Below are 21,233 nucleotides of genomic sequence, written 5' to 3' on the forward strand. Positions count from 1 at the left end.
GAAACAGGCCCCACTGCAGCGTCACCACCTTACTGGTGTGAATCCAGCTCGTAACTCAATATCACGAGCTAACACCATGGTTTGACAGCGGCTTTCCCTGCAGCTAAGTTCAGGAAGTTCATTTAAAATGTGAGAGGCTCCCAGATCATTGTTTATGTGTTGTTTACTGAGTCACTGAGGGGCTCAAAATGTGATTCAACGGTACAAGTTTTAAGGTTTGTGCTATATGTTAAACATTATAAACACATTCACATGGATTTTTCAAGAGACAAAATAATCTTCCTGGTTGCAACAATCTTTCATAAATAAACCTAAATCTGAGCAAATTATTTTTGTGGTTGGCCAGGCTTCCAGTAAGCTCGATTATAAGGAAGGAAGGTGATGCACCAGAGCCACGCAACACTAAAGGAAGTAAAACCCTCATCACAATGAGCACAAACATATTTACATGAGACACAAATCTCAAAATACACACACACACACACACACACACAAACACACATTCCTTTGTCAGCTGACAAAACCTGTCCTTTTGTTGAGCATTCAAATCAAATGTCATCACGGCTACTTCGCTATCGCGTTCTCTGCTTCTCGCGCCACTAAACCTCAGTCTGTCTGATAAGAGTGCCACTGGGAATTAAAATGACTTTGTGGACGTCTATGCAGGAAACTTGTTTCAGCTTTGCTGAGTTGGTCTGTCTGAAAATAACGCAACAGGGTGCGACCACTCACAGCAGACATATACTTCCTTTGTTTGTAGTCAAGTTTATTGCATGCTAGAAATGCACCATTAAAGGGTGACTTTCAAATTTTTCAACCGCGGTGTGTGTTTGTTTGTTTGTGTAATTGTCTGACTTTGGTGTTTTTAAGGGTTAAAACTGTCACACAATCACGCAAACTAACTGATCGAGGCAGCGCTACACAGAAGGAGGTTAAAAATTACTGTTTTTGTCAATGGAGTCTGGTGGGTTTGACAAGAGCAACTGTTTCTGGTTAGACAAAAAGGGTCTTACTCCTTAAAAAAAAGAAAAAAAAAAAAGGTCTCTCTCTGTAGGGATCCTTTCCATAAGACTGTCAGTGGCAAAAACAAGCACTTTAATGGACGTCTATTGTCGAAAGGATTAATTTGCAGCCCTGTTTTCGCTTCTGCCGACTGCAGCGTGCTCGCTCAGTACTGGTCCAATTTCAAAAAATGTTGCCCCAATTGCTACCCTTTAAACGTAAAGGAATTCAAAGTCATAAAGACTCACTGAAAACGTATATAAATAGTTCTGTGTGTTAATTAATCTTATCTTTAGTACGATCAGATAAAAAGCCAATGGTGTTCATCACAGAATCCTATGATGCAACATTGTGTTATCATTACAGGGAGAGGGCTCGTGACACTTCCTCACTCCACTCCTGGACTCGTCACTCACTAACGCATAGCACACGACCTTGACCTCCAAATAAGAGGAAGTCCAGCTCCACCCTGGGAGCCCAAAACGAATCAATTGTGACCACGTGATCGAGCTGAGTTCCTGGACATCTTAAACACAGAGAGTGCCCAAAAAAACTGCAGTTTCTACAACAGTGGTAAGAATGAATGAACTCTTGACTGTCTTCATGAAAGGAATAGCATCAGCATCTTCATGGAAAAGGATGCCAAGAAGGAGGTGACCCAAAAATCTTCTTTTTAATTCCTCTTTTGAAATTGTACTGCATCTAGCTGCCTTACTTTTGAGGACAGGCAGCCCTTGTTTGTACTGAGCAGAATATGGAGACATGCAGAATACAAAAACACAACCTAAAGACATTTGACAAAAAGGAAGCAACAGACAGGACAGGTTGGTGTCTTAAGAGATGGCTCTTTATATTTACAATAAAGTAATAAATCATTTCTAGGAAAGAGTAATGACAAACACACCCAGTTAATACTCAGAAACTACAACACAGACTTTACAGATAGTGCTCTTTACAGTGGATTTTTGACCCTGAGACTTCTTGCTTACTTCTGATACAGTGGTTTCAATTGGCCTTTATTGCTTTTAAGCTGTTCGCAATAGACAAACTTGTTAAAAAACACTTTATAAAAAGCAATCTACAAAAGCCAAACAAACATTGCTAAGGCGTCACTTTCCGCCAGTTTTTAACCTGCCACAACATGCCATGAGACGAGTGGGAGGAGACAGGACCACCCCGAACATGTCCCAAGCACGGGTGCCTAGGAAGTGCAGCTCTATTGCTTGCAGGAAGACGTGGAACTTCCTTCCCATAAAATATTTTCAGCTAACACAACTATACTATATTAAATCCCAAAAAAAGCTGAGGTTTCTGTGACAGCGGGTTTATATTATTCCAGTATTCTAGGTTTGACAAGTGATTGGAAACAGCGGCTAGGTAGCAAAAAAAAGGGAACAAATTCATATGTCTCCCACCCTATTGACATTTATACACAGTTAAATTTGTAACAGCAGCTCACAGCTCAATGATCCACACACGAGTGAAATCTTTCAGTCAATGAGACAAAAACAAGGCATGAAAACGAGGACGTGATTGAAGTTCAAGGTTACAGTAAAGGCCTTTAGGAAATCCCTAATCTCCCTTTCATTACCTCTTCAGTTTTTCAGTTATTACCTTGGATGTGAAAACAGCTTTTCAAGAGGATTTACTGCAGGTTTTGTGACCCTCCCAACCAAAGAACATTTCTCTACCGCTCAGATGTGCAGCACAAATAAATGAGAGCTTTGGAACTGCAGCGCTCCAAACACTGTAGGCCGACTGTAAAGAAGTGAGTGCGAGTTGCATGATGGGAAAGAGCCGCTTCAGAGCGGAGTGCCTGGTAGGAGTTTTTTTATTTTTTTTTTTTCTTGGCTAACGTGCAAACACGGCACAAACGGATTCCAAAAGGCAGATTTTATACCTCAGTCTGACCCCAAGTAAGAGAGATGTGTGTGTTTGTGCTAAGAGAACAGAAGCCCTTTAATCACAGAAAGGCCAAGTGTCCCACTTCACTGTGTGGTATCCATCACCACAGTTCTTCCAGACCCCCCCCCCCCCATCTTCAATCCATCCCTCCACTGCCTCTGCCACCAACACACACACCCCCTCCAACCATTTACTGCCACCAAAGCAAAGCTCCTTTTCCTCAGTATTTATAATCCCAAGGGCTCCTGAAAAAAGGTGGCTGAAAGAGCTCTTTATAAAGCCAGGGGCAGCTCACCTCGGGATGGTCACTACGCTCAGCATTAGCTGCCAGCCTACAGTCAAGAATCATAAGCAAGGGGGGAGGGACGTTTTTGCTGGGTCACACTGACTGTACCAGGAGACACATTTGTCCTGAAGTCTTTGCTGCTGATCGCCCACCCACCAAAACTATCCCACAAGCACCCTTGGAAGACGTAGGGACAAGCTCCTTGTTGAAAGTACACACAATCACATTTGCAGCCTGCATGATAAGGACACACGATACATCTTGTATAATCAAATCAGCGTGCCATAACCTGATTACACTGAAAATTACTGGACTGCACTGGTGAGCTAAGTGCTTCAGCAATGAGCCAGAGTGGCCTATTACAGAGCCGAGAAATCAAGCTCCTCGGTCTCCCCATAGGTCTGACTGGTTTCACTTTTTAGGTTTTTTAATCTAATCTTGCTGGAACCCCAACAAAAAGGCACACAATAATCCTGACCGGCAGCTCTGCCATAACTAATCGTGTGACTCCGGTGAACTTCAATTTTCAACCTAGCCTAAAGACAGGTATACAGAAGAGCCGTAAATACAGGTCCTACCCCCAGCTTTGCATTTTCAAAGACGACACAATGGGCCTACAGGGCAATCATTAACATGACGAACTGTCACATCATCTCCGGAGGTTCAACAAAATCACAAGCAAATATTTCTCCTTAGCTAGTGAAGGTGACATAACGTTGTTACCTGGTTCCTGCTGTGTCTGTCACAACTGTTTTAAGAAAAGTGCAACAGTGTGAAGAGTGTCGTCTTCACTTGAGTGAAAGCTGTAAATGTTATCTGCTTGGTGAACATCGGACACATTTACATGCAGGGGGGAGTCATTATAACCACTTAACGTTAGCTCGGAGGGGCATCACTGACGAAGCACTGCTGTAACTTAACTGTAAATATGCACCTTAACCGCGAGGAGCTGGGTTATTCTCAAACAACTTGTTCGAGACCTACAATGCAGAGGGCACCCTGTGTGTGTACAGTCTAGTACATTATCGCACTGTGTTACTATCACTTCTTTTATAAGCTAGCTAAGCCTGCTGTGTAATAACAATGGGACCCCCTGCGCGCTGCGGCGATTATGGCTCTGATTCCCAAACTGTAACGTTACACACACACAAAAACCCCAGCTAGCGTTTACGTTAGCTCTTCAGCTTTAACGTGGCTAACCGCACTCACACGCAGTTTCTGGCTACATTAGCTCTATTGAGGCTCGAGACGGCTAATAGCTGTCTGCCTCGGTCGACCCCGCACCACTCATTTCACAACAAAACACGCACCGCCGCAATGACAAGTCGCCCACCCCCGAGCACACACGGCTAAAACGCTGCGCCGCGTCTTCCAGCAGTGTTTCCTGGAGCAGAATAAACGGGCTCCGGGGCTGTGAACGCTGACAGGAAGGGGCTTACCTGTTCTTTTGTGGTTTCTGTCGGCGGTGTTCAGACTTCGAAAATCCAGGGAGAGAGCGTGCGGAGACGACGAGGTGTTGAGCAGACTGCGAAGATGAGATTCCTGATTTCTAGCCACAGCGCACGAGCCGCTGTATTTGCTCTGCCCACTTGCAGAAGGCGACCGACAGTGTTTAGGGACTGTGTGCGCGTTAACAGCCCGCAGGAAAACGCACAGCACAACGCTGAGCAGTACAGGAGGAAGGCTGATAAGTACTTTTACTGAAGTACTAAACAAATACAATACAGCACACAGTTGAGTTACTTTACTGAAGTATTTTCATTTCACTTTATGCACCACTGCAATACAGAAATACACATTGTTTGTTTTACCCTTATAAACAGTCTATGGTTTTACCCCACTTCATTGATTTGCAGTGGTGAGTAGGCTAACGTTACTATCCAAATGCAGTAAAGAGTTTTGCAAAACTTTGTGACAACATTTCTCACTACTTTCAAAATCGTTGCAATCTTTTAATGGAGAAAATAATCAGCAGATTAATACATAATGAAAAAAGTCATTAATTGTAGTGTGATACAAACAACAGAACAATCCTGATTACATTAATTCACGAGTTACAATAATCTAATGGTATAAAATATAATAGTATTACCTATTACAATCACAGGGGACATTTTTCTTTCTTCTTTGAGTACTTTTTAAATACTGTACATTTTCAATGCAGTACATTTACTTGTAACAAAGTATTTTTACAGTGAGATAGTATTACTTTTACTCAAGTATAGGATTTGAATACTTCATCCACCGTTGTTTATTTGACAGCTTTATTTAATAGGAAATATGAAAGCCTTAATGATGTTATAAAATGCGATGCATTGCAATTGATTAAACAACCCAGCACTATAGTTGAACCTTGACAAGATACACAGTAAAATGTTACTAACATTACATCAATTCATCTGTATTAATAATCAAATGTAATAGTATAACATGCAGTGAATAATTTTACTTCTGATACATACATAAGTACATAAGTATACATGAGTAATATTGCTATATACTGTTACATACTGTTAAACTGTTATTGAGTGAGGCTTACATGAAATAAATTTAAAATAAAGTTACACTCATCACTAAAATTCTTTAATAAAAGGATGAATTCTGTATTATTAAAATAATATTAAAATAAAATACCAAAAAACATAAAATTGGTCAGTAATTAACAGCAATAGGTCTCACGACTTCAAACAGTATCATGTGTAATTGAATTAATTATTAAAATGTAATGTAAAATTCCTCAAAGTGAAGGACAAAAATCAGTATAGTGAAACCGGAGACAGTTACAGAGTTTGTTTTTAAATATATTTTGCTGGTCTTTCTTCTGAAGCTTGCTTTAATCTTTGATTACTACCAGGCCTGTATGATAGATATAATTGTGGGCCATAGTGACTGATGTTCAGTAATATTTGCCACAGAAAGGGGAGACATAAAATATGACGGTCCCTAACTACATGTTCACGCCATCTCAGACCAATAAAAGCTTTGTGTTACTGCCATCTGCTGGCGATCAGGCGCTACAAGCTCATTAGACCACAGCAAGTGGCCTCTTGGATTTTCAGCAGAGATGCTGAAATTCAGAATCATTTTAGAAGGCAATTTAGGTTTTTTATTTGTTGAAAGTACTAAAAAGGTAAAGCATTCTTAAATAATTTAGGGACATGGTCATTTTTGTCTTATATTAACAGCTCTGTTGCCAGTGCTCCTGCTGTGCCTCATGTGCATTTTCAGACTTGGCAGGTAATTATTGTGGAAATTTGAAATTACAAGTGTTCAGAACATAAAAATAGATAACTGTGAGGTGGAAACACAGTAAAGCGTCTACTCAACCAGCACAGGGAAAGAGGGTCGAGGGAGGGAAAGAGGCTGACAGGGAGAGAGGAGTACCTGCTGTGAGGAGATAAACCCTGAAAGCAAAAGGTGGGGAAAAAGCTGTGTACACAGTAGTGCCTTCAGGGAAATGCATTGTTCACCCTTAGGTTCGTGCATTCAAGGTTTCCCTTTGTTTATTTCTGCCTATTGATCATCAAGGACTATTGTTAGGGGTCATTTTGTTATAAATGAAGGGTTTATGTTTTTAAATTACCGAACGTATGTGTCTCAGCATGAACATGTTTTCAAGGTTCGATAAGAAAGGTGGATTTCCCACACAGCACGACACACCTAAGATGACTTTGCATGCATTCCCATAAGCAAAAACAGTGACAAAGCTGGGGGTTTTGCTTTTTTCCTTGGAACATTTGCATTATGCAACACAACAACAACGATTTGCTGGGAGAGACACAGTATCCAGTGGATCAGTATCCATTCTGTTGTACAGGAATACCATATTCATACATCAATGGCAGTTTCAATGAAAAAAAATCACAACTCTCAAGCTCAGTCTCTGAGAAAATAGATTTATTATTCAATGAGCAACATGTACACAGTGGGTTCATGGTTCTAATCATCAGAAAGAATGTGAATATAGATGAGCTAAAATCATTTACAGAAAAATTCAATTTATATTATTATTATATTATCATCACACAGCTCCACGGGGCAGGAGAATGATTCACATTCATACTATATTCAAACATATATAATTTACTGTACAGACACAAAGAGCTGAAGGCAGAGGACAGCTTGATTCCTGCTAAGGCACTAGTGAACTAGTAAAATTACATTTACTACCATCGGTATGCACTGAATAAAATGACAGCTGGGGCAAACTTGGTTTATTTGCATGATTTTTCTTTTCTTGAATGGCAATAAACTTGAATATATAGTTTTAATCTGAAATACACTGTGAGACTGGGAACAATTCAGACAAAGACTGACTAGACATACACTGAGGTGTGAGACTGTAAAAGTAAGGGAACTGTGTTGTAAAAGAGATTAGTATTCTCCAAAGAATTTCATTACGCAGTTCAAGCAGGTGAATAAACCCAAAATTGAACTAGTAAGTCATTGTCTCATTAAGAAAAGGAGTCTATAAAGTCCACAAACCTCAAACTGCCCCAATAAAAGACAAATCACTTTGGCTGAAACACATTCTTAACAGTATTTTCCAATAACACTAGCAATTCAATAACAAATCATATAATTAAACATAATCCACAGAAACAAGAAGACAGGTCAAATAATAAAACTGCATTATGAATCCCATTATTCCTATTACATATATGTAAAATAAATTCCCAACTTGAAATCATTAGGGTTTAATTAGCAGATTAACTGTGAGCAGAGTAATACTTCAGTAGAGCTCAGGAGAAAACAACCTCCATCATTGGCTGACTGGGGATCTGCTGTCACAAACAATGTTTTATTTTAAAGTTTTAACCATTTGTTAAGCTCCACTAACTTAAGTTACTGCTAATTTTCAAGCTTTCCATTCTTGCATGACACATGCCGTTTACATAGGTGACAGTGGCAGATTTTACCACTCAAAATTCTTAGTAATTTCTGAAACAATGGGCCCTTGATTTCACAGAGAAGCAGACAAACTCAGGCTTTTCAGCTCTAGCCAGCAACTCTCGATTTAGCCCGCTGAAATGATGCTAGTAGCCAGCTATCTAATCCAGCTAGCATTAGCTCCGGGTTTATTGTTTTGGCTGACTTGACTCGGCTGATTAGCTTACATTGTTTTTCATATTTTCAAACAGTAGCACGTTTCAGGAAAGGCTTTCAGGGTAAGGACTAACCGACGTGATGTGAAGGAGCTTTATGTAATCTGTAACCCCACAAGCTAATGTAGTTCACAACGGTGCTCCTTGGCCTTGGTAGTAACGCTGAGTTAGATAGTAAGCTAGTTAGCCAGACATGCAAACAATTTTAGCTTACATTAAAGCAGAAACACTCTGTTTAATCCATTATTTACGAATTATTGGTTTTGGAAAGACTAAAAGAAATGACACCACGTGCAGAATATCAATCTTAAAACAGCCCAATGCACATGACGTGCTGAGAAATCTAAAGCAAGGCTCGGTGGATAGACCTGCTTGCTACATTTGCTATGAATTGACAATCACTGTTCGGGGGAGGGGTTTAGCGGTCATTTGCAAACTCTTTTCCTGACTAAATAAAAATCAAATTCTTTTTTGAGAAATATTAGCTGTGCTATCACAATACCCAAACAATTTTCAGCCCCTTCCGTGTTTTATAGTCAGTCAGACTTGAGATTCTACACAGCACCTTTAAAATATGAAAATGTGTCTTTTCTTTGATACACCATAACACTGTGCAACATTTCAACTCATCCTTCCTTTGTAAAGAGTGTAATTTTTGTCAGAAGTATGCTTTGGTAGATTTTCCAAAAAGTTAAAAAGGTACATTAGTGACTTGTGTGGTTGTGATGCACTCATTTTCCAAGTCTCTTAGCTACATCCTTATAGGCTAGCTCGATTTCCACATCAGCCGCACACGTATTGGTGAACTCCTCTCGGCTGTAGGCGTTGCCAAGGTAACGCCACACCCCTCTGAATTCAGACGGGATGTCATAGTTTCTGTATTTCTTCGCAACCACCTGGCAAAAAACAAGTTGATGTAATACATGCGGTCAAGACCAAATTCATGAGATCAAATGAACCAAACTGAACCAATCCAAAGCAGCTTACCTTTACAACATGAAGTTTGGGTAGAAGGTTGCAGTCAGCCAGCGTCAGTTCGTCTCCGTCCAGGTATTTGCGGTTGGATTCTCCCTCACCACTGTGGCGTCCCGCCTGAACCTCATCAGGTAGCGGACTAATCAGATACTCGTCCAGCTTAGCCAGGACCTTGTCTAGACTCTTCTCTAATGCTGAGACACACACATAGAACACACATTCAGGTCATAAGGTCATCAAAGTTGATAAAACAGTGGTCTTGTTATGTATTAAAAGGCTTTACAGCACGCCTACCTCGATTTTTATCTGGTCTTGTGTTTTTTACGTAAGCTGAGAACTTGGCAAATATGTCATTTCCTGCTGTGTTGGATTCACGGTTCTTTGCTGCAAGTTTGGGATACCTATAAGAAACAGGAACCCGGTGTTATTTAGGACGTTACTTTATCTGTTTCTTCCTGCATGTGTTTCTGTATTTGATGCTTACTTTGGTGGAGCCAGCTTCTCCTCGAGGTACTCCTCAATTTTGTTGACATCAGTGAGAACCTCCCCCTGGAAGGTGAGGAAAGGCGGGTGTGTCCCTGGGGCCAGGTTGTGAAGGTCTGCCGGTTTCCTAATCAGAGTGGAATCATTTTACAACCTCCACTATATATCTGTAATGGAATGCTATTAGAGTATCAGTGATAAAATTACAGTCTACAGTTAACAAATGCTCCTTTGTTTACTTTACTTTGTCGATCCTTTCTTTATCTATGCACGCCATGGTGGCTATTGCTGCAAACGCTGACTACCTTGGGCCTCATTTTCCAAAAACAATTACACTTTTAGCTAAAGTGTTTTTAAATGCGACCCTTTGAGAATTTTTTTATTACCGACTCGTATTTCTCAAAACAGCACTTGGAGCCAGAGCATAATTAAATGCGTATGTGAAAGCTGCTCTTAAGTTATCTGTTAGCTGCTTAATCAAACAGTAAGTTATGGGATGTTGCGTATGGGACACAAACAATAGAAACAAATGCATATTCTTACAATTGTTACATGAGCTATATGTTTTATGCAGGTGCCTGTGCAGAACTTGAAACATTTTTTGTCTCATTATGAAATAGGCATGTGTTTGTGGGTTTCACTTTAATGCTGACAGTTTTATCTGTATGCCAAGATGACAAACATATTAGGCAAGGGTACTACTGTGTGATTAAAGATAAGGAATAATTCTTCTTTCTTTTACTGCACAATGCGGACCAGTTCTTTTGAAAATGAATTTGCAGTCAGTTTGCATAAATATAGTATTTCAGTGAGTTCCAGCATGCTATGTTAGCATTAGGGTAACAAGTTAATTTCAATGTGGTCATTAGTTTTAATGGTATTCTGTCATAAAGGTATGGGAATTTGACCTGTAGATTCATTTTTGAATGACCAATGGGCCATTTGATAACATAAACATCAGTGATTATCAAAAACTGCTTTAAACCAGCTTTAACAGACTCTTTCGGCCGTGTGGAGGCAGGGAAACAAGCTAGGAATACGACACTGGTATGTCACTTTTGAAGTTGATACCTATTTACACATCCAGAAAACAATATTAGCGTTTATTAATTCCTGTTTCACTCTCACATTTAGCTTTGTTTTTGGTCTCTACAAATTCCTGAGGGAAAGATCTGGATTTTTAGCTGCTAAATGCTGCTGCCTGCTGCAGCTGGAAACAGTTGTGATGAGAACAGCGAGAGTGAACCAAAACAGTAAAGTTGTGACCGAGTAAACCAAAACACAGAGCTGACAGGAAACTGCAGAGTTGGGCAACAATTCTCTGTAGATTCATAACTATGAGCTACACCTTTCACACACATGTAGTACAGATTCCTTGTTAATATATAAACATTGTTTATAGATTATAGCAGAGTAACAAACTTTTTGTAAACATGCATATGTTTCAGTATAATTTAAAAGACCGTTTAGTGAAATATAGTTTCAAAAGTCTGTGTAAACCAAGATCTGATATATATTCTTTTTCCTCTAGTCTTTCATTGCGTTTTACTGTAATAGTATAGTGTTATAATATGATATTATTATTACCTCTTGAGGTCAACAGTGGTGACATTGAAGACTACACCTTTCAGCCAGAGAATCATAAAGAGGCGCTGAGAGAAGGGACAGTTTCCGATGCTCTCGCCATCAATCCCAGCCTGTACACACACACACACACACACACACACAAACACACACACACACACACACACACACACACACATACACGAAAACATGGTTAAACACTAATACTGCTACACAAATGGAGTTTAGAGCTGGGTACAAAACAGAACTAGAGTCCATTTTGTGATAAACACTTTCCATAGCCTTCATATGCTGACTCACTCCTCTTCTCATGCATGCAGGGGGACACACATGCAAACCATGTACTTAAAAAGACATACACTGATTCACACAAACATGGCACACACACATGGCACACACACCCGACTAACAAGTGAACAAGGACTCAATCAGTTAATCAAATCACACACATTATACTAGAAGAAGTAGTGGTTTTGATGTTGGGGCTCTGTGTGCGTACATACACTCGTTTATTATTGGCATATGATCAAATACAGTAGGTTGAATGTGTGTGTGCGTGTGTTTGCGTGCATGCATGAAGCTGCAACAGGACACTGTAATGAGACACCAAGTCCAACATGAATAATCCACGCTGCTTCCATTAGCCGCCTGACTGCCTGTTTAGACTTCTGGTTCCTACAATACAGAGGCAGTGTATCACCTATTCAAATCATATAACCCACTGTCCACCTATAACACTAAAATAAACAAAGAAACACACTCTTTCACTGAACTTGAAATATTTGAGTTGTCTACTTTTCTTTACTTTGTTTTAAGATACTGCCACTTACTTACTTACTTTCTGAAATTCCTGAGGACAGAAGTCCAGTCACCCTACATCAGATTTGCAGTGTATTACACGGAAAACATATTTTAGCCCACTTACTAGAAATCATACACTTTATAGAAGAGCTAACCCCTGTGTAAACCATGAATTTCTAACTTTCCATGCAGCCATTGTTGTCCATTGATTGCAGTACAAACACACAGTCAGTGTTACATTACCGTTACAAATGGTCAGCAACAATGTAAAGTCTAGATGATTTGTAGTTAAAAGCAAACAGACTGGTATGGTAATTAAAAAACCTGAAAATAGACACATGTTAATTTCTTGCCAAGACTTAGATGTGAAAATGAATAACACTCTCATGTCATTGCATCCGGGGTGGGTGTATTAACAGAGTACTAGAAACTGCGGTGCCACTCTGCCTTGTTGCCAATTTATCCCAGTACCCATTTGCAGTACAGCCACTTGTTGCACCAGTGTGTCAGTTGAAACTTAGCCCAGTTATAATGTAAATTATTACTAATCATTGATTTATTCAGTACTAAAATTAAAGCGGTTACACCTTGGAGATAAGCAACAACATAATCCTAAGTAACAACTAAATAGGCTCTGCCTCATGCCAGCCAGAATACTCATGCGTATTAACCTTGTGGTCCCAAAAGCATTTTCCCCATAGACCACCATCATAAAAGAGACATCTGGAAAATCTTTGTGTGGACACCAATTGCAAAAAAGGTCAGTAATACTATATATAACAGTAATACTAATTGTATTGTATTATTATTATTATTATTATTATTATTATTATTATTATTATTATTATTAAATCATAAAGGTTTTATAGCAGGACCTGGGAGCGAAACATTAATGTTCATGTGCAGTTTACCGCGCAACAGGAAGCAAACCTGAAAGCTAGAAAACGTTTTTGCCTTGTGAGCTTGGCATTTATTCAAATGAATAAACATATTGGAGTATCCAGTTCTTATAATACATACAGTGTCCAGTGAAGAAATAATGCAGCACATATCATATTTTTGTACAGTTTTTTACTGATTGAGCAAACAAAAATTTGCCTTAGAGGTAGGCAGATTTTGTTAGCTTCAGTAACTGTTTCCTCCTATTATGCCAAGGTAAGCTAATGAGCTGCTGGCAGTCGCCTCAAATTTAGTAGATAGATATCGATATCGAGTCCATCAATCTTCTCACTTAAAAAAAATCTATCTGCGCATTTTCCAAACTATTCCTTTAAATATTTTGCATGTCACAATAATGTTTGCAACTTGCGTTACAAGTAAGATCAAACATGTGAATGAGTGCACATATGGTAGACTCAACAGACTGTCACTGACATCCTTTTACTGTCTATTCATTAAATGACTGCAAGAGTCATAGATGTCGAGACCGTGTTGGCCAACAAACAAAGGGACGTGCCAAAAACCTGTGTACACACATATACACACTGTACATATTGTATGATAACCACAGACAATTTAAAGCTGCTGTTCTCAATGCTGAAAGGACCCCAGTAATAATTCATTGGGAGAGAGAAAGAGAGAGATTGCCTATGCACGTGGGTGTCAGGTTAACTTACGGAAAATCAGCACACAACAACAACATGGCATGCACACGCTTAAAGGAGCCAAACCAAATATACCCAGTGAATATGTTATATATATATATATATATACACATTATATAGTGTGCACATGCATCTTACATTTGACTTGAAAATCAAAAATAACAACTAATAAAGGCAGACTGCTGGGTGAGATAGCAACAGCTGTAAAGGAATGTCATTTAGAAGTGTGAAAAAACTGACCTAGTGTCAGTTTGTTATGTACACAAAGTGTACAAACACCAAAACACACACACACACAAACAAAACTCCCCACCTTGACAAATAGCTCAATATCAGGGTCCTTGTCCTCCTCGGCTGCAGTATCCGTCATGGTCAAGAAAAACACGCTTTGCTTGTGTGTTTTGTTTCCACAAGTGTGTAGAAGTGTGTGTGTGTTTGTGTGTGTGTTTGTGTGTGTGTTTGTGTCTCAGTTTACAGCGGATTCTACTCCAGGTCCATGCGGTGAAGTCCGCCTGGTCCCATAGCAGCTGTGTCAGAGAGTCAGCTGAGGACGAATGCCAACGAGAGTGTGTGTGTGTGTGTGTGTGTGAGAGAGAGAGAGAGAGAGAGAGAGAGCGAGAGAGTGTGTGTGAGAGGTTCGATTTATACCCGTGGCCCCAGCAGCGGGGCGTGACAGTGACAGGCAAAAATAACCCTCTTGGGTGGGGTGGGGAGGGGGTGTGGTGTGGTGAGGAGGGAAAGGGCAGACCAAGTCACCCAAGGGTGCCCTGCCCTTCCCAACTCTTACAGCTCTGATTGACAACACAACCGGGTGACTTTGAATCATGGAGAGTCATCGTCTCCATCCAACACTCATCAGCACCCATGGGTCCCATGCTGTGAAATCTCAGCTTGCATCTGAACTGCCTCACTCAACTGGCCTTAGCTGCAGGGTGATGTCAAACTCCAGGGCTTTCAGCTTCTCGGCAGGGTCAAACATGATGAGTATGTTTAAAGTTTACTGACAGCTTGGATACACATAGTGTAGTAATTTTAATTTGAGTTGATCCACACTGTGCTCGTGCTGTAAATACCTGCTAGAGCACCAAATGTGTATTAATCTGCGTCTCAAAGTAGTCCCCAACAAATGCAATACTTCTTGGTGTGTGGGTAACGTCCAAGTGTTTTAGGAAATAGCTGAGCATTTTCTTTAAAAAACCCCCCAGATATTTGTGATCCATTTTTAAAGATTAACATCATTTGACCAGTTAAATATTGAAGTCCCAGCATGGGCTGCTTAATAGATGTGTTTTCAGTTTATCTCACCAATATTTAACTTCACATCTCTGCCTACCCCCTAGAAGATTGGACATTGGTGTAATTTAATAGAATAGAAAATATTGCTGGTGGAAATTGTATTGCCCAGCCAATAAAGAATCAAATAGAAATTCTAATACCACTTTTCAATAAAACAAAATTTATAAAGGGCTTAGAAGCCATAGTTAAATAGTTTATAATGGTTAATAAATCATTTACCAATGATATATCTAACTCAGTTATATGCATTGATAATAATAACTTTTAGGTAGGAAAATTCTCCTCCTGCATCACACTTATTGTGTTTTTTTTATCTCACTCTTCAATTCACAAATTATAGGTTTCTTAAACAACCAGAAAAGGTAAGTCATAAATGTTGATAAATCATTGACATATGTTTTTTAGAGGAGTCTGCCAAGTCCTGTAATTGTAAATGTTAATAAGTTGTTTATAAATGGATTTTGGTCCAGACGCCCTTCTCCAGATGGGAAATGGTAGAACAGTTCATTATTGTTCATTCTGGTAAATTAAATAAATGAGTATCTGTCACAGCATCAAAGCAACTGTCACAACCTGGTAACCCAAACGTTGTTCTTATAATTCTTATATCTGATCTCTATAGCATTGGTAAATGATTAATTAACCACAAATAAAACCATTAATTAAAGCTTATAACACGTTTTATGAAGGGTGCTATATTAAAAGGTGGAACTGAAATGTTATCTAGCTAACAATCATAGCCAATATACTACTTTTAGCTCCTGGTTTTTACCTACAGGTTTAATTGACTGTATTATAAGTTGTAGATGGACAAAGATCCTGTAGCAACAGTCTAATTAGATAATGTTACATTTTTGGTGACATTGGATGATGTTAAATTAGTTATATTTAATTCAAGTAAGCTACAAGGTAATTACTTTGGTGTGGCGTGGCGTGGCAGTATACCTCAGTCATTCTTATTTTACGCCAATGACCTCAGGGTTATAGTGCTTTTATTTATATGGTTGTAGCGTCAAAGTGTTAGTTTATGATCCCTGTATACTCCAGTGCAAATGGACTTTAGTGTGGAAGATTATGTAATGCATTCAGTTAGTGTGTCTGTTTCGGTGTGGACGTACAATCTTTAGCTATTATGACCAGACAGATAAATTCACATGGCCGTGACAGGAGCCATCCCCAACTATGCCAGCACTGACTCAGAACATTCCTGTCAGTTCAACTTAACTTATATTTAGAACCACAGTAACACACACATGCTCAAACTAATGCTCTCTCTCTCTCTCTCTCTCTCTCTCTCACACACACACACAGAAATGACTAAACATTATGGCCTGTAAATAGAAGTGTTCGTGAACAGCAAAGTGAGGTGTGTAAAGGGCCCCAACAATAAGATATAAATTCAAAATCTGGATGTAACGTAATCACATTCCACATACAGTACACACACACACACACACACACACACACACACGACCTTGGACACTTGTTCATATGCAACTGATATGAATGTGATTATGATTGAGATTTATGTGGCCTACAAGTTAGTTCCCACATAGTTTGTTAGTTTGAGCATGTAACACACACCATAACATGTCACAGAGATTAAACTGAAATCCATTTGGAATCACATGATGTAGTAAAATCACACCCCTTCTGCCCTACCTTAACAAAAAGTGAGACTTTCATTTCATCCTTTTCAGGCTCTGGCTTCTTCTCAGTGCCCTCCTTCTCAGAGGCTGATGAAAATGATGATGAGGATGAGGATCTGCGTGATGAGTTCCCCCCGTCCAACTCCGCTTCTGGAGACCTCCTCTCCCAGTTCAGGTCTTTGCTGCTCTTCTCCACCTCGAGCTTCTCCTCTTTCTCCTCCTCCCTGTTCAAGCCCTCCATTTTCCCTTCCTCTTCATCCCCAGCATGTGAGGAAGATGAGGAGGATGAGGAGGATGAAGAAGAGGAGGAACTGCTTCGCCTCTCCTCCATGGGAGATTTAGGTGGGGGGGGAGAAGGGGGTGCCGGTATTTGTCCTATGGCCCTTCCAGTTTTCTCGTACTCTGATGTCAGGTCTGGGGGCGTCTCGTATGGCGCCTCACACAGCGTCTCATTCAGTGTCTCGCACGTCACATCGTATATACCTGAGGACTGGTTCTGGTAGGTTAACTCTGGGTTCTCGTACACGTTCTCCTCACAGGGATCCATTCTGGGTGAAGAGGTCAAACAGGGGTTGTCCTGAGGTGGTGGAATGAGCGTGCTAAGGTGTTCAGCAGAATGACTGTGGTGCCAAAAGTGCCTACCTTATCAAGAAGCACCCCAGGACTTTGGACGGGGAAGGAAGAGAGGCAAAGCCAAGCAAAGACAGCGGTGATCCTTAAAGGAGAACACAGCTTACATACACATGGCACATTATTGCTGTTGTTGGGTGGCTGGCATTTCAGAGACCGGAAACTTACTTTGGTTGCCTTTATGTGACACTGTAAGGAAATGCACATGCAGCTGGACAGCTCTGAATACACTTTGTGGTGTGCTCAAAGTAGGTTCAGCATTTGCAATTGTACATTTGAGAACTCATCAGCTGTGTGTGAGACAAGAGACAATGTGAAGTTGGTTTCTTGCATCAAGTTTGGGAGCAAACTCAAAATGCTGGATCCCTACATTTCCAATAACAGTAATACCTCAACAGTGTCTTTCATTAGAGTTTCCCTGCCTAGTAAATGACCTCTTCTTTCAAACTTAATGCCCCCAGTTTGTAACACGTTTTCTGTTTCAGGCCTAACTTAGACAAAACCCTGATGACATCATCAGAAGACATTATAGATGTGTTTTCCCAGGGTGAGTAGTACCGAAGTCCTTACAGATTCAATTATCAGCTTTATTGGCAGGTATGTGTACACATACGAGGAATTTGACTCAGGATTGTACATTGCTCATGATGATGTGCTTACTCATACAATAATAGAGTAAGACAATAATAAAATAAATCAGACACAGGCTACAGTGTAGACAACACAAATATACACACTATGAACAAAAATAATATAGACATATTGACAAATAGTGCAGTGATCAGAGTGCAAAGGATGCAGGAGTAAAATATTATTATTATTATTATGTACATGTCGGAGGTGGATGTGATATACAGGTACACATACATGCATACATGTACACAGCGCGATGGAGCATAGTGCAAAGGATTTATGTACAATATATAACAGTATGAACAGCACTGAAATAGAAAATGGTGATTAAATAATAAGTGGTAACCAGTAAACAGGTGGCTTATTAGAGTGTTATTGCACAGGAATTGTTCCTGACACCGTGAGTCAGAAGTCAGCTGTTCATCAGAGTGATGGCTTGTGGGAAGAAACTGTTCTTGTGTCGGTTGGTTTTGGCGTACAGTGCTCTGTAAGCGCCTACCAGAGGGGAGAAGCTGGAACAGGTTGTGTCCGGGGTGATATGGATCTGCAGTGATGTTTCCTGCCCGTTTCCTGACCCTGGAGTTCCTGGAGTGTCGATTAGCCCTGCACATTTACAACGTAGTGGCTGAGTCTAGGGAATTCAAAATAACACAGTCCCAACAAACAAGGTGATCCGACAGAAAAATCCAGAAACAGGTGTACAATCCAAAATTCAAAGAACGGACAAGGAACAGGCAGGGAACAAGCAAGACGTGACAGAACAGGCTACAATCACTACAACACTACAACACACTGTAATGACCGGACAGAGACTGAACAGAAACAGCAAACATTTAACACCAGGGACTAACGAGCAGGCGGGAGAAACACGGTGGGAGGAATCAGGACTGATGAGACAGGCAGGCAGAGAGACAGATTACTAGGGGAACAGACAGAACACATGTTACAAAATACCAGACAAGAATCTAACTTCAGACATTAACAGAAACCCACGTAAACAGACAAACACCGACCAACTATAATACAGGGATCATAACGATACCAGCAGAGTAAACTAAAATAATGCAGACAAAGAACTAGAAGTAAATACTAAGACATGAAATAAGGCACAGGACTAGGAACAAAGACATGGAACCAAAACACAGACTAAATTACAGATACTGAACTGACCAAACAATAAACTCAGAGAAACTCAGGACAGGATCGACCAGGCCCCTGTCTGAATGAATGGGGAGGGAGCCATAACTGCACTTTCAATGGTCAGAGTTGAGTAGAGTTGTATTGGGGATTCTTAAAGTGGCGTGTCTCCTCTACAAAATGTCTCTGGTAGTACTCGCCATGAGAAGTAAAACTGATTCACAACACACATACGCACACGCTTACTGGTTTATTTTATTGTTTTTTTTTTTATTTAGTTAGTTTTGTATTTATTTATTTTATTTAAACACACATTTACTGTTTTATCTATTTTATTTTATTTATGTAATGAACTGCATGACATTAATAATTGTTCTTTTGTATTATCTTTTAAGATTTGGTGATATTGTTCTTTGACATTCATGCCAATAAAGCAAAACTGACCTCATGTGTAAAATCAGTGGAGAGCTCCTTTAAGTCTAAAATGTTGGAGTTTATGAATATAAACTTTGTGACTGGCTAATACATGCAAATCATCAGTACGCTCTACAGTAATATGTTTATGCATTTTGAAGCATAATATGAACAAGTGTATTGTCTATTATATTAATATATATATTATATGTCTGGCAAAAAAGTGAATCCCAGGTTTAATATCTTTAAACGAAATGTTGACATCGGTGTGGACTGTAATTTGTCAAATTTGGGTGAGATGATGTGAATTGTGTTTTTGTTCTGTTTCATATGTATGTAATACTGATGATTGGTCGCTCAAGTTCCCCTACGTTTCTACTCTACGGTGATTGGTAGCTGCGGTTCCAACCTGTGGCAGATGATTGGCTGTTCCTGAAAGCCTGCTGTTTAAGAGGAGAAGACGGAGGAGGCCGGGGCAGGGGATTTTGTCATCTTCCTCTTCTCCCATCCGGCCACAGTTTAACTTTGCCTGAGCTGTTCATGTGCGTTGGGTTATTTTGAGTAGTAGGTGTGGGCTGCCAGTTCTGTTAACCTTGTTTTTATCCTGTTTATATTAGTTAGATATGCCAGTTGCTTGTTGTTGGTTTTCTAAGTTTGTGTTCTTGTGGCTCCTTGGGACTTGGGGAAGATGGGGCTCATTTCATGCTAAGCCCCTAGGCTGAGCGTTACAATCGGGCCTGTCCTGTAAAATATCATAGCACTAATATCATTAGGCTACTCTAGGAGTCAGACCTAGCCTATCTCCTGCCACCCTAGATAGACATGGTGACTTGCCCACTATAAGTCATAAAAACGTAGTCCAAATTTGTTCTTGTTGTTTTCTTGTCATGCTGGTGATGACTGGATGATGATTGAAAATTGTGGATGAATCAGTTCAGAAGTTATGTGTGATCACACCTGAGTGAAGGATTCAGGATTCATGTAAATTTTAGCCAATCTGTGGTTATTTCTCTGCCATATGATTTTGTGAACTTAAAAATCTTAGAGAGTTCTGTATCATGTTGACCATATCTTACCTGTCACCAGTGAAGCTGGAAAAGAGATACCGTCAATATATTGTAGACTACATTTGCGATCAATTTGTATGTAGAATAGAGTTCCATGTGGGTGTGGACAATTAGCTTGCCTGGCAAATTGCAATACAATGCTGCAATGTATAAAGCTGTGTTGGATTTGGTCATGCACTTCACCATATCACCATAATATTGTCTCAAACAGACAATTTTTGATCTAGAGGCATATTTTTGGGCTATTCTAATCGTAATTGAACTTCTGTAACATTTTAAAAAATTCAAATTTTTTAACAATGACACAAAAACTGTTTTGTCTTCACACATCATCATGTGTTCACAAACAATACACCACACACATTTGTGCCGCCCCCATTCCAGTGGTCAGTTGATCGTTATATCAAGGTGGCTACAACAAGAGCAGAGGTGGACCGTTGCCACGCCAAAATTAAAGCATTATGTTTTCAAAACTAAAATTATGTGTATATATTGCTGGGTTTTTCTTAGTAATAAATTGCCAGTAGAATTGTTATTTATATAGAAAACGAAACTATTGTTCAAAAATATCAGTATTTTGTGTTACAGTATGCGCGGTTTCAAAGAGAGATTTATTTTGAAAAGCCGTACCGGAATCTTCTTTAAGTAATCTCAGCTAGCTC

General features: G+C 39.8%; 2 protein-coding genes across 3 annotated transcripts in view; both read right to left on the reverse strand.

Annotated features, from left to right (window-relative positions):
- mgat5 (alpha-1,6-mannosylglycoprotein 6-beta-N-acetylglucosaminyltransferase) overlaps positions 1 to 4,791 on the reverse strand; it is a 113,419-nt gene extending 108,628 nt beyond the window's left edge. Inside the window, exon 1 of the mRNA XM_038717845.1 lies at positions 4,633 to 4,791. The gene's annotated coding sequence lies outside the window, so the exon portion shown is untranslated. The remainder of the gene's footprint in view (positions 1 to 4,632) is intronic.
- A 2,278-nt stretch (positions 4,792 to 7,069) lies between these two features.
- clic5a (chloride intracellular channel 5a) lies at positions 7,070 to 17,302 on the reverse strand. Of its 2 annotated transcripts, none has more exons than XM_038717858.1 (6): positions 16,704 to 17,302; positions 11,344 to 11,453; positions 9,758 to 9,883; positions 9,568 to 9,674; positions 9,286 to 9,467; positions 7,070 to 9,194 (listed from the first exon to the last, which is right to left on the reverse strand). In XM_038717858.1, the coding sequence occupies exons 1-6, from the start codon at positions 17,235 to 17,237 to the stop codon at positions 9,030 to 9,032; spliced, it is 1,224 nt and encodes a 407-aa protein (XP_038573786.1). In that variant the 5' UTR covers positions 17,238 to 17,302; the 3' UTR covers positions 7,070 to 9,029. The 2 variants fall into 2 exon arrangements, with proteins under 2 accessions (XP_038573786.1, XP_038573797.1); XM_038717869.1 differs by lacking the exon at positions 16,704 to 17,302 and adding an exon at positions 14,059 to 14,332.
- Between the last annotated feature and the right edge of the window lie 3,931 nt (positions 17,303 to 21,233).

Source organism: Micropterus salmoides, unplaced genomic scaffold (genome assembly GCF_014851395.1).
Source record: "Micropterus salmoides isolate LMB-PRFRI ecotype aquatic unplaced genomic scaffold, ASM1485139v1 Ms_hic_scaffold_1, whole genome shotgun sequence".
Lineage (NCBI taxonomy): Eukaryota > Metazoa > Chordata > Actinopteri > Centrarchiformes > Centrarchidae > Micropterus > Micropterus salmoides.

Coding starts and splice junctions, on each gene's coding strand:
- clic5a (XM_038717858.1), bottom strand. CDS start 17,237: ATGGATCCCTGTGAGGAGAACGTGTACGAGAACCCAGAGTTAACCTAC. Junction 11,454..16,703: donor AAGTCTCACTTTTTGTTAAG/GTAGGGCAGAAG, acceptor GTGTGTGTACAG/GCTGGGATTGATGGCGAGAG. Junction 9,884..11,343: donor ACCACTGTTGACCTCAAGAG/GTAATAATAATA, acceptor CACTCTGATTAG/GAAACCGGCAGACCTTCACA.